Source organism: Chelonoidis abingdonii, chromosome 1 (assembly GCF_003597395.2).
Source record: "Chelonoidis abingdonii isolate Lonesome George chromosome 1, CheloAbing_2.0, whole genome shotgun sequence".
Lineage (NCBI taxonomy): Eukaryota > Metazoa > Chordata > Testudines > Testudinidae > Chelonoidis > Chelonoidis abingdonii.
The window spans coordinates 314,154,600-314,166,787 of NC_133769.1; the positions used below are offsets into that span (position 1 = coordinate 314,154,600).

The following is a 12,188-nucleotide window of genomic DNA, read 5'->3' on the forward strand; positions in this document are numbered from 1 at the left end:
TTGTATAACCATCCCCTGGGCTACTTGCCATCCTCAGGACTCTCGGACTTCTAGTCCCACCCATGAGCCCCCAAGACACACTTCCTCACACATCCAGGGCTTTGTAGCTCCTGGAAGTAGTCTTGGAGTGTGAGAATGATGTCAAGGAGGAGGTAACCCCAAAGACCGTATCCTCCTCCTCCTCCCCGGCCAGGAATCTTTCTTGTCCTAGCCTTCCACATCAAAATATCAATTTTGTCACGTTGGTTGAGGTTCCACTAGACCATACCCTACAACTACTACATCTGTCCATTGCTATTCCACCTATTTTGCCACCATCTGGCAGCATTGTGCAGTACCTGGGGCACATAACATTGGACCAATGGGTCCTAGAGATTGTTTGTTTGCCTTGCCCCCTCCACAACACCCCCTGTTTTACCCTCTGTCCCCTCCACAGCACTGTTCCATGTCTCTCTTCAGGGATCCTTCTCATGAGAGTTTCCAGTTAGGAGCCATAGAACCAGTACCTTAGCACCTATGAGGCAAAGCGTTCTACTCTTGGTATTTCCTGAGACCCATATTAGACCTCAGCGCTGTCAAAAAGTTTGTCAAAGCTCAGAAATTCAAGATGGTCATTTTTAGCAATGATCATTCTGGTGTTGGAAGAGGGAGACTGGTTTTCGGCCCTTGACCTCCATGGCATGTATTTTCACATCTCAATCTTACCAACTCACAGATGATTTCTCAGATTCATCCTGGGACAAGATCATGACCAGGACAGGTTACTCCCCTTCATGTTGTCTTCAGAGTGTTTTCCAAGGTTCTCTCAGTAGTGGCCACCCACTTATGTTCTCAAGGAATCATGATTTACCTTTGCCTGGATGGGCAGAGCCTGATCTCTCCAAGAGGCTCACCCAGTCATCAAAATCATGCTGTACTTTTTTACAGAGCTTGTTTACACATCAACCCTTACTCCAATATCTTGCCTGGAGTTTATAGGCACCAACCTTGACTCTGTCAGGGCCCTCGTACTTCAGCACAAATTTCTCTCTCTGGCCTCACTAACAGAGACCACCCAAAACAGTCCACAAATATCAGCCAGATATTGCTTAAAAACTCTTGAGACATATGGCAGTAGGCACAACGGTAATACCACACGCCAGACTTCTCATGCGGTGCCTTCATATGTGATTCAGCTCAATTTACAGACCAAACGGGGCAAACTAGACAAACCCCTGTCACTGCTCACCAGGGTAGAAACCTCCCTAGACTGGTAGAAAGACTCAGCCAACATTTGCAAAGGGATCCCCTTTGCGCATAATCCTCCATTGTTGCTTCTCACCACTGTTGCATTACTTAAGGGGTGGGATGCGCATCTAAATGGCCTTTATGATACATGGGAAATGGTCACCCACAGAGAGATCCCTCTACATCAACCTCTTTGAGCTAAGGGCAGTCAGAAATGCCTATACCCATTTCTTCCCACTGATAAAAGGGTCAAACATGAAAGTTCGTCAGACAACGTTGCCTGTATGTTCTACATAAACCAACAAGGGGGAGCCTGATTTCCTTTCCTTGGTGGGAAAGTGATGAGACTATGGAACTGGTATATCTTCCATGTCGTCAGTGGCCTACCTCCCAGGTACACAGAACTTGATGGAGGACAGTCTGTCGCAAATTTCCTCATGAGAGCTAGAACCAGTAGTACTTCATGATCTATTCAGGTGGTGGGGGACACTGACCACAGACTTATTTGTCACTTACCTGAACAAAAAATGTCCATGCTACTGCTCCAGAGTGGGGATATAACATCACTCCTTAAGTGATGCTCTCCTCCCCCCCACCCCCCGGGACAGGTATGCCTTCCTTTACACCTTCCCTCCCTTTCTACTAATATCAAAGGTCCTACCGAAGATAGAGATGGAGTACATGTCCTTCTGATTGCCCCAGCATGACCAAGACAGACATAGCATCCCTATCTGTCGCAGCTCACAATGTGCCCACCAATCTCTCTCCTCCACATCTCCTCTCAAAGAACAGAGGACATAGCCTACATCCCAACCTGGCAAGTCTTCACCTCAGGGCATGGCTCCTTCTTGGTTCCAATCCCTAAAGAGCACCTGTTCAGTGGTGATGCAAGAGGTGGTATTACACAACAGAAAATTCTTGATATTTTTGTAGGTAAGTACATCATGGTCCAGGTTTCGGATTTGGTGTATGTCCCAATGAATCTCCATGACTCTTCTGTTACCCACACAAAATTCTCTGTTACATACACCCTAAGGCACCCAACTTTACCCTCAATTTGTTGCCAGTACGCTCTTGGACATCCCACCTCTACCTAGTTCCTAGGGTTCCAGGCTTCCAACTCTACCTAGTTCCTAGGGCTCAAGGCATAACCCGGTTGATTTAGGCACCCCCAATCTTTCCCAGTTCCTAGGGCTCCAGACAAAAGGCACCTAACTTTACCTTTCCGTGGGCTCCAGGCTCTACTTCTCTGTGGACTCAGTGCAAACACCCATTCCCTGTGGACTCAGGGCTTGATCCTTTGCAGGTTTATGGGGCCTGACCACTAATATCTTATTTAACCTCTATTAACAGTCACTAAAACAGAATGCCTACACTAAGCATACAATGCTCACCACTCCCAATCAGTCAGATGAATTTTTCCTAATGGCCAGTCAGGATCAAGTCATCTGGGGATTCCACCTTCTGCACGATTATGATTGGCAAGGTGTTGACGTCTGCAGCTCTGATCTTGGGGCTGTGTCCTGGAGTTGGTTCCAAATAACTTCCTTTTGGAACCCAGTTTATACAGTGAAACTTGAGTCTTGCTTAGCTATACCTTAACCAGTCATTTTACTGAAATATTACTAATCAATTTTCTAACCAATCCTAACACATTGTAAAACAATTCTTTAACCAATTATACCCTGCCCCCTTCCTTGATTTACACCTAGCAAAATTAGTTAACAGACAGAAACAATCAAAGAACCAGACGGAGACCATATAGATGAACAGTAGGGAAGTGGGAACCATAAAGACAAAACAATAAGTAGAGATTTCACAACCACAACTGTTGATAAGTGATTTCTTGCCAGACAGAATGCTATCAAAGTTTTCTTTAATCATCTTAAGATCTGTTTCATTATCTGGTGGTGATGGGTATTATTAAGACAGGATTGCCTTCTTAACAACTTGATATTACATTGTTTTAGTGTAATTTAGATGGAATGTGAGGGTGTGACTTTCTGCTTCTGGGCTCATGGCTGCTGCTCTCCTAATATGGCTGCAGAGAAAGGCCTCAGCCTTATACTTCCACACATCCTTGACTATGCACTGGCACTGAAAAGATTGTGGCAGTCCATAAACCCTTTTAGAGTCTCTACCTAGTGGCAATAACAGCCTTCCATCATCCAGTGGAGGGGTACTCAGTGTTGTCACACCTGACCACCAAAAGTTTCCTCCAGAGCATTGTAAACCTCTTCCCACAAGCTCGGCCTCCTACTCCCACTTAAACCTAGTACTGAAAAGGCTGACTGGGCTCCCTTTGAACTCAGATCAACTCTTTGCTTACTTACCTCTTCATGAAAATGGCCTTCCCGATAATGATTACTTTGGCCAGTAGAATAGGGGAAATAGTGGCTCTGAATGTATATTCCCCGTATTCAGTATTCTTTTGGACAAAGTTACCCTCAGACAAAATCCAAAATTCGTTCCCAAGGTAACCTCCCTGTTTCACATGAACCAATTGATTCACCTTCCAATCTGACGAAGTGGGTATTCACCCACGAAAGCTCATGCTCCAAAACATCTGTTAGTCTATAAGGTGCCACAGGATTCTTTGCTGCTTTTACAGATCCAGACTAACACGGCTACCCCTCTGATACTCCCTTCCAACCTTCTATCCCAAGCCTCACTGAGACAGAGACCCTATATTACCCTAGATGTCAGAAGAGCCCTAGTCTTCTACCTGGACAGGACGAAGGCCTTCAGGAAGTCCCCCAGACTTTTACCCTCCATTGCAGAATGATCCAAGGGTTTGGCAATATCAGTCAAAAGACTTTCCGTGCAGGTCTCGTCTGATACATTTCAAAGTTTGCAGTATGACCCCTTTGGATACACTCCACAAGGTCAAACTTCTCATCCGTCACCGCCTTCAAGAGTGTCCCTATCTCAGAGGTCTGTAGAGCAGCGACATGAGCATCAGTCCATGCTTTTGCAGAAAATTATGCGATTGCTGGGGATGCCGCCTGCGGCTCCACAATGCTGTCATCTGTAACTGACCCAACTCTGATGTCCTAGCCCTCCAGAGGGAAGATGTGGAATGTATACTGCTTGGGAGTCGGCTATAGTGGAGCATGCAGAGGGACACTACTTGAAGTAGTAGTTACCTTCTGCAGTAACAATGTTTCTTCAAAATGTGTGCGTCTATGGGTGCTCCACAACCCACCCTCGTCTCCTCTACTTCAGAGTTTCTGTCAATGACTCTGTGGGAGATAAGGAACTGAGGGGGGTTAGCCCACACCCACTGGCTAGCCTTGTGGTAGGGCATGAGGAGAGAGAGCACATGTGCAGGCCTAACAGACACTGCTACCAAAGTTCTCCAGTCAGCAGCACAGGGACACCAGCGCACCTACACTGGAGCACATCTAGGGATACACATCTTGAGGAACCACCGTTACCGGGCAAGGTGAGTAACTTCTTCCGTAACCATACTGATGACCTAATTAATATAATGGTGTGCTACAAAGCTGAAGTGGAAAAATATTCTTGGTTAACTTGTAAAAACATGCTTCGATATACCTAGTTAAACAAAATATCCTTTTTGTCTAATATGTTTTAGAACTGTACAGTGAACCCTAAAGAAGGTATCCTGGCAAGAGTGGAAAATCTTGGGAACATCTTCAAAGAGAAATTTGCTGAAGCAGTTGGACAGGGATGTGCTGAAATTGGCTCACAGGCAACTAATATTTTGATTTCATATTATTCATTTGAATGCTATCAACATTAGCTAATGTGAGACAAAATGTACTTACCAGCCTTTTACTGTGGAGATTGGGAATGATAAAGTAATATTTTCTCAACCTGGGAAACTGGACATGTAACTCTGGCAAGGCTCTAAGATGCTATTTGACAAACAATTTAGCATACACAGGAAGGTCTAGAAAGAAAAAAAATCAATACACTTAAATATTTTAAAATAACATTTTTTAATGAAGCATAGGAAAATTACCACAAAGTATTTTAATATAGTTGAAACTGTACTTGTATAGTTACCCATTAATCTACCCTCATGAATAGGATTACTGAACCTTTAAATGGACCTGGTGGCCTGTTTTCCCATCCAGTCATCAAGCCACTTGTATTTCCCTACAGTGACTTGCATAGCAAGTTCACCCAACTTAGAAGCTCAGTATCTTCCAGCTGTCAGCTCTGCTGTCTCATCTTGGCAACTTCAGTCAGTCACAGTCCCCAGTAACCCTTGAAGACCACCCTAGCACCACTGGCCAACTTCGCTGGGACAAATCAGATTTTCTTTAAGTGGTCCCAGCATGCACTTTCTTTCCAAAGGATGGAAGTGTATTTTGGCTTTGTTTGTCATTGAAATCTGACATCTTTTATTTTGACTTGCATTAACTTTGTGTAATGTTCTTGACTTTCTTCATTTTTAGAGATATAAGCTTGGTGTAAGGCTATACTACAGAGTAATGGAATCCATGTTAAAGTCGGTAAGTTTAATGAGGATGCATTACTCTTAATACTTTGCTTCTTTTTGAGCAGTATTTCTTAACTTTGTGTGTGCTCATCTATTTCAGGAGGAAGAGCGCCTGTCAGTTCACAATTTTAGGTATATATTCCTAACTCATAATAGAAAACCATTATTGGTGTGCTAAGACTAGAATTAAGGTCTGCATTTTTTTCCCCCCCCCCCAGCAAACTTCTGAACAATAATATCTTCCACACATCTCTTCTGGCTTGTGCTGTTGAGGTTGTCATGGCTACGTATGGCAGTAAGTTGAATCTAGAAGTGCAAGATACCATTGCTGTTGTTTATTAGTAGTAATAGCTATATAGAATTCATTAAATTAGTAATTACATATGCACTTTAAATTTAAGTATCTGAAACTGACCAGCAGCAGTAAATCAGTAAATACAGAGGGAAAAATTGACAGGAGATCGTATCACTTTAGTGTTGAATAACTAGTTCTGGGTTTTTTTACTTCAGGGAATGCTTCACAAAGTGATGGCACCAGTACTGAAACAGATTTGTCTTTTCCATGGATTCTCAATGTACTTGATTTAAAAGCCTTTGACTTCTACAAGGTGATTGAAAGCTTTATTAAAGCAGAACCAAGCTTGACAAGAGAGATGATAAAACATCTAGAACGCTGTGAACATCGAATTATGGAATCCCTTGCATGGCAATCAGTAAGTAATGTTTTAAAATAAGTAAAAATGTGTTTGTCCAGTTAGTGTGCCTGTATAGAGAAAAGAAATTATACCCAACTCCATTAAATTATATATAAAATTGTATTAAGAGTTATTAGTAATAAAATAAATCACAAAACCAAAATCAGCTTGATTTATACATATCATAAATGATAAAAAAAAACAACAACAAAGGGCCAAATTCTCACTGGTATAAATCAGTTTAGCTTAACTGACTTCAATGAACATATGCTGGTTTACAAACATCTGAGGATCTGGCTCAGAATATTTTAAATGCACTACTCCAAAACTATACATAATATTTTGGTGCCAATAAAAACAGACAAAAAATAAAAGCATAACATTTATTAATCCATGTTTTTCTTTCTTGACACTTGTTGCTCCTATTCAGAGCAAGAGTGTTAGTACAGTACTTGGATATTATTGTTAGTGTTGCTGAATACTGAGTTTCCTTGTCCCTGCACTTGGATCAGTTTAGATTTCTTGGTAGCTCTGTGCTGACCTGATCTTGAGCAAACTGGTCAATGGTAATAAACTTGTGATATTTGGTACATGTTTCAGGGTTGTAATGAAGAGTCAGCTTAATATGTCAAGAGATGAGGACCATTATGGAGGAGTCTGTTCACTGAAATGTTAATGTCTGGTGAACAACTTTGTGTAGCTTGTTTTAAATGAATCATAAACCTGCAGCTCTTTCCTTTACAATGTTGCAGAATTTGGCCCTTACAGTGAATGTGATCCTTGGATGTATAACTGAAGGAGTATAGAGTAGAAGTAGGGAGGTGTTATTTCCACTGTATAAGAAATCAATGAGAACTGTACTGAAATATTGCATTAAATTCTGATAACACTTAAAAGGATGTTGAGAAACTGGGAAGGATTCAGGAGAGAGTGAGGCTCTTCAGTCTATTAGACAAAAGCATGACAATGGCTAGAAGCTGAAGTCAGATAAATTCAAATTAGAAATAAGGAGCAGATTTGTAAATGATGGTGATTCGCCATTGGAACAGACTACCAAGGGAAATGTTGGATTCTCCATCTTTTAGTGTCTTCAGATCAAGACTGGATACTTTTCTAGAAGATATGCTTTAACAGACTAGATACCTTTTAGTTTGTGCTAGCAGGGTTTACATGGGGCAGTTAGAGTGCAACGCATTAGAACGATCTACAATCAAATCCCTGCAGTCTGAGCTGCGGTGCCATGTGACAAGCTATGAGTGAAATGTAATGGCCTGTGATGTACAGGTGGTCAAACTAGATGATCCACTGGTCAATCCTTTCTGGCCTTAAACTCCTTTGAGTTTTTGAACATCCAAAGTCTGAAAGATGGTGCTAGATAAATTCAGAGTAGGGGTATGATGCAAGTTTTTAGCAAATTAACAGTTGGAACAATTTATCTAGAGGGATGTTGTGGATTCTCATTTGAAGTCTTTAAATCAAGGTTGGATGTTTTTCTAGAAGATATGCTCTAGCTCAGGGGTAGGCAACCTATGGCATCAGGGCCGCCCAGAGGATTCAGGGGGCCTGGGGCAAAGCAGTTTCGGGGGCCCCTTCCATAAAAAAAGTTGCAATACTATAGGAGGCCCCTGTGGGGCCTGGGGCAAATTGCCCCACTTGCCCCCCCTCTCGGGCAGATCCCTGACCCATCAAGGCATCATCTTACCATACCCCTGGCACCTATTCTAACCTTTGTTAAATAAGAACTCCAATTTGAAAATATACTGCTAATAAATAAATTAATACATGTAAAGATAAATGTTAGCATATAAAGCTCAAATAGGGCAACAATATCTCTGTAAGTTCATCATAGGGACAGAACTATTTAAGTCTGTGTGTAATTTGTACAGTGTAAGGAAAGCCAACAATGCAGAATAGATGGGTAAATCTATTCTGTTCACACCGTTTAGAGAGAGTTGAGTAAACAAAAGAAATTAAACTTGAAACCCTATTGTTACTATAACTAGTATGAGAAAGCCATTGGCAGCAAAGTCCATCTGTCTTTTTCTTCCAGACATTCAGGACAAGGAAACCAAGTTAAAAATGGTTATGTAGTGAACCCCTGATGGTAAGGTGGTTACCATGAACCCTCGGTCTTGCCTTGTAGCCCTAAAACGAGCTTTATGGTACTGTTTATTTGTTTGTTTCTTTTTCCTGTTGAGATCATTTACGACCATTCAACTTAGTGTTTTACAGCCACCAGCCCAAGGTCTTTTAGTTGCTTGGGGCCTCTGGTCCTTAGTAAGTCTTAGTAATATAAATTGGTTCTTAATGCTTTAATTGACACATGTTGTAACTTAATTTTGCAAGCTTGGCTTTTTTAAGATAATTTTTACAACAACTCACTCTATAAAGCTTCCGAAGTTTAGGCCTCTTATTTTCTATTATATGCCCTCATTCCCCCTAGCACCGCCCGGCCCTGTGGAAACACTGCCCGCCCGCTCAGCACGCGCCCCTGCCTTGCGAAACAGACCTCCTTTCCTCAGCGCCACCCTGTTCGAACAGCTGTGGGGCCAAAATGGAAGTTTGGGAGCGATGGGGTGGAACAGCACACATAGGCAAGAAATATTTCATTCATGCATTGGAATAGAATGGTGCTGTTAGCCCATGTAAGTTATGTTGAAATAAATTTGTTGTCTCTAAAGTGCCACATATTCTGTTCTTTTTTGCAGATACAGGACTAACCCGGCTGCTACCTGAAACTGGCACAATAGGGTGGCCGACCAGAGCAGTAAATAGGACCCGCCCCCCTCCCCATCGACCCCACCCATCACACCCTCTTCACGCCCAAGTCCTCCACTGCATATGGCTGGCGTCCTCCTAGTCAGTCCCACCACAACTCACCTCTCTTTCACTTTCCCTCCCCGCCAGAAACCTCTGTGCTGCCCTAGAACCCTGCTGGTCACTGTCTGCCTCTTATCCACCTGCCCACTTGCCCACCCGCTCAGCCCCTGACTTTGCCACTGCACCCCCCCGAGTATATAACCTCACTTCAAAGACCCAGGGGGTCACTATATATTACTGCACACAGCATCATCAGTTGCAGTTGTAGGTAAATCTCTGCATTATGCACTTATTGTTATAACTTTTTACCATGACTTGTATTGAAACCTTGGTACATTGTTATTAGTGGGCCCCAAGGTAGTATAATTAAAGTAAAAGAAGAAATGTCTCATTGCTAGAGTGGAATGAGATCTTTCGTCCACTTTTGTAATCATTGCCCTATGAATGAATGAGGTGTGAAATGAGGAAGGTGTGGAGCAGGCGCACGTCCAGGACGCTGCAAACCCTTGGAGAGGGACTGGGGAGCCGAGCCCCAACCAAGGGAGCATTGCCTAGGGCTGAGTGGACGGAGTCTGGGTGCTGGTGCAGTCTCATGGGTGGGGGCCGGGTGGGACCCCCAGTGAGAACAACAGGTGAAGACTAGACTGAACCACCATCCAGCCTAGTCCATCCCAGACGCCCAGGACTGAGAGCAGTAATTGTGTGGCAGGGTTTGGTAGAGACAGGAAGGGTTTGGAGGGGCGGTGTGGGCACTGGTCGCAGACTGGCTTGCAGGGTGGCGGGGCGCGGATGTGTGGGCAGTGTCAGGGGCTGCAGGAGGATTCTGGACCCAGTCCTTTAAGTAGCCCCCAAACCCCTTCTACCCCACGGGATCTTTATAATAGCCCGGAGCACTATGGGATGCATGGCCCTACCCCCAGGCCACCTGCTTCCACTCCTGGCTCTCCAGGCACTGCTAGTGATTCTGTGTTGGCTGAATCAGTGGGATTCAAGTTGGACCCTGCTCACGGGTCCCCGGGCGATTGCTCTGGAACTGCTTCCCCACTAAGCAGTTCAGGATTTGGGAGCTCCCTCCCTTGGAGCGACTTGTTCAGGAGCAAGAAGCTCACGTCTTCACCTCCTGGGTCTTCTCCTTGCGGAGCATTCAGCATCCTCTGCCCCTCGTGTGACTATCCCAACAGCGGTCCCACCCAGGCAGGTCTGAGGAGCCACAGGGTCCTGCACCCCACTTTGTCAGTCAGATGTGCTACTTAGCCAGTTAACAGAGAGTTTTATTCGATGACAAGGAACAGGGTCTAAAACAGAGCATTGTTAGAATACAGCGGACTGGACCTGGCTTCCCGTCGATTGAGCCGGGTCCAGCTGCTATTTGGGGCATTCTTTTAGCCTACTCTTCTTATGTGTTGCCTTCTCCTCTTTTGCCATCAGCAGCTCAACTACTATACCACCCCATCCAGGCCCCTTCCTCTCTGGTCAAGCTCTTTCCCTAGGCAGAGAAGTTCACCTTGATGCCTTGCTCTCACACCTTCAGACAGTTGGACCTTGCAGAAGGGGGCTCAGCCAGGCCATCAGTTCTAGGAGAACAGAGTGCCAGCATTCCATAGGTAGATGACTGGGCCCTATCCTCTCTGCTCAGCATTATTACAACACACCCTTATCCACCCACCTAGCATACTAAGAATGCCTAGGACACTGAGGCGGACCAACACAGTATTCAGAGCAAACATTAAGAACAGTCCATCTGTTATCGCCAACCCTCAACCCTTCTGCTCAAATTCACCCCGTGTTTTGCGACCACTACCCCCCCCCCCCGCAGACTGGTCTATTTTATATGTTTCAGGGCAAGATGAAGAGCCATAGTTTCTAATGGAAATTTTCAGCCCTACAGCGGGTTCTGCAGGCAGGGTAAAACAGAGTTGATGTGAGGGAACTTGGTTTGATAGGGCCCAGTCCCCTTCTTCCAAAAATAAATTTGGAAACGACATTTACGATCACGCCAGGTTGCTCAGTTCACCTTCTGCAAGCGAGGATAGGGGGGAGATAAGTTCTCAGCTGCCGTGCATATTGCAAGACCAGGGGCTTTTTCTGGGTTACAATTACATGATCTCATGGATCCCAAATTTGTTTCTGAAACAATGCCCACACAGGGCAGGCACAACTCACCCCTCAACAGCCAACACCTTGAAAACCAACGAACAACCCAATTATTACAAACCATTAGGGGGAATCACAGGGTCAACACTACTCACGGTTGGAAGTTCCCAGCAGCTTGTTTCAGGTTGAGTAGGTCACTGAGAGTATTATTCCATCCATGTCAGTCTGCCCACCGGACCAGAAAGAGCTGTTCTTCCTCCAGGGTGAGCAGATAGGCGTTTCCCCTCCTCCCCTCCCCTCCCCCAGCGCTGCTTGCCTCGCTCAGCGATCTTGGTTTGCCTACTGCTGCTGCTGCTGTTCCGGAGAGCAAGCTGCTTGACGACCAGCGGAGAACCCGTTCAGGGGGTATAAGACAAAGTAGCGGCCAGGGGCCCCTGTGGGGCCCAGGGGCCCAGGGCAAATTGCTCCCGACTTGCGCCCTTTCCTCCCCCCGGGGCGGTCCTCTGTATGGCATGCATTGCTGAAGGCAGTAACGCGAGCTGATTTTCAGCGGCACTCTCAACTGCCTGGGTCCTGGCCACTGGTCTGGGCGGTCCGCATTTTAATTTATATTTAATGAGCTTTTTAAAAACATTTTTAAAACACTCTCTCCTTGGAGCATTCAGCATCCTCTGCTGCCTCCGTGTGCTTCCCACAGCGAGCCCACCCAGGCGGGGTCCTGGGAAGCCACAGGGTCCTGCACCCCCACATTTGCAGTCAGATGTGACTCTCTTAGCCAGTAAAACAGAGTTTATTCGATGACAGGAACAGGGTCTAAAACAGAGCTTGTAGATACAGCGGACCGGACCCCTCAGGCCGGGATCCATTTTGGGGGGCAGTGA

General features: G+C 45.0%; 1 protein-coding gene across 3 annotated transcripts in view; it reads left to right on the forward strand.

Moving 5' to 3' along the window:
* RB1 (RB transcriptional corepressor 1) overlaps window positions 1–12,188 on the forward strand; it is a 163,026-nt gene that overhangs the window by 56,929 nt on the left and 93,909 nt on the right. For all 3 annotated transcript variants that reach the window (XM_075061588.1, XM_075061587.1, XM_075061589.1), the window contains 5 exons: window positions 4,826–4,942; window positions 5,655–5,711; window positions 5,799–5,830; window positions 5,917–5,993; window positions 6,209–6,411. In XM_075061588.1, coding sequence (XP_074917689.1) covers window positions 4,826–4,942; window positions 5,655–5,711; window positions 5,799–5,830; window positions 5,917–5,993; window positions 6,209–6,411 — 486 coding nt within the window. The remainder of the gene's footprint in view (window positions 1–4,825; window positions 4,943–5,654; window positions 5,712–5,798; window positions 5,831–5,916; window positions 5,994–6,208; window positions 6,412–12,188) is intronic.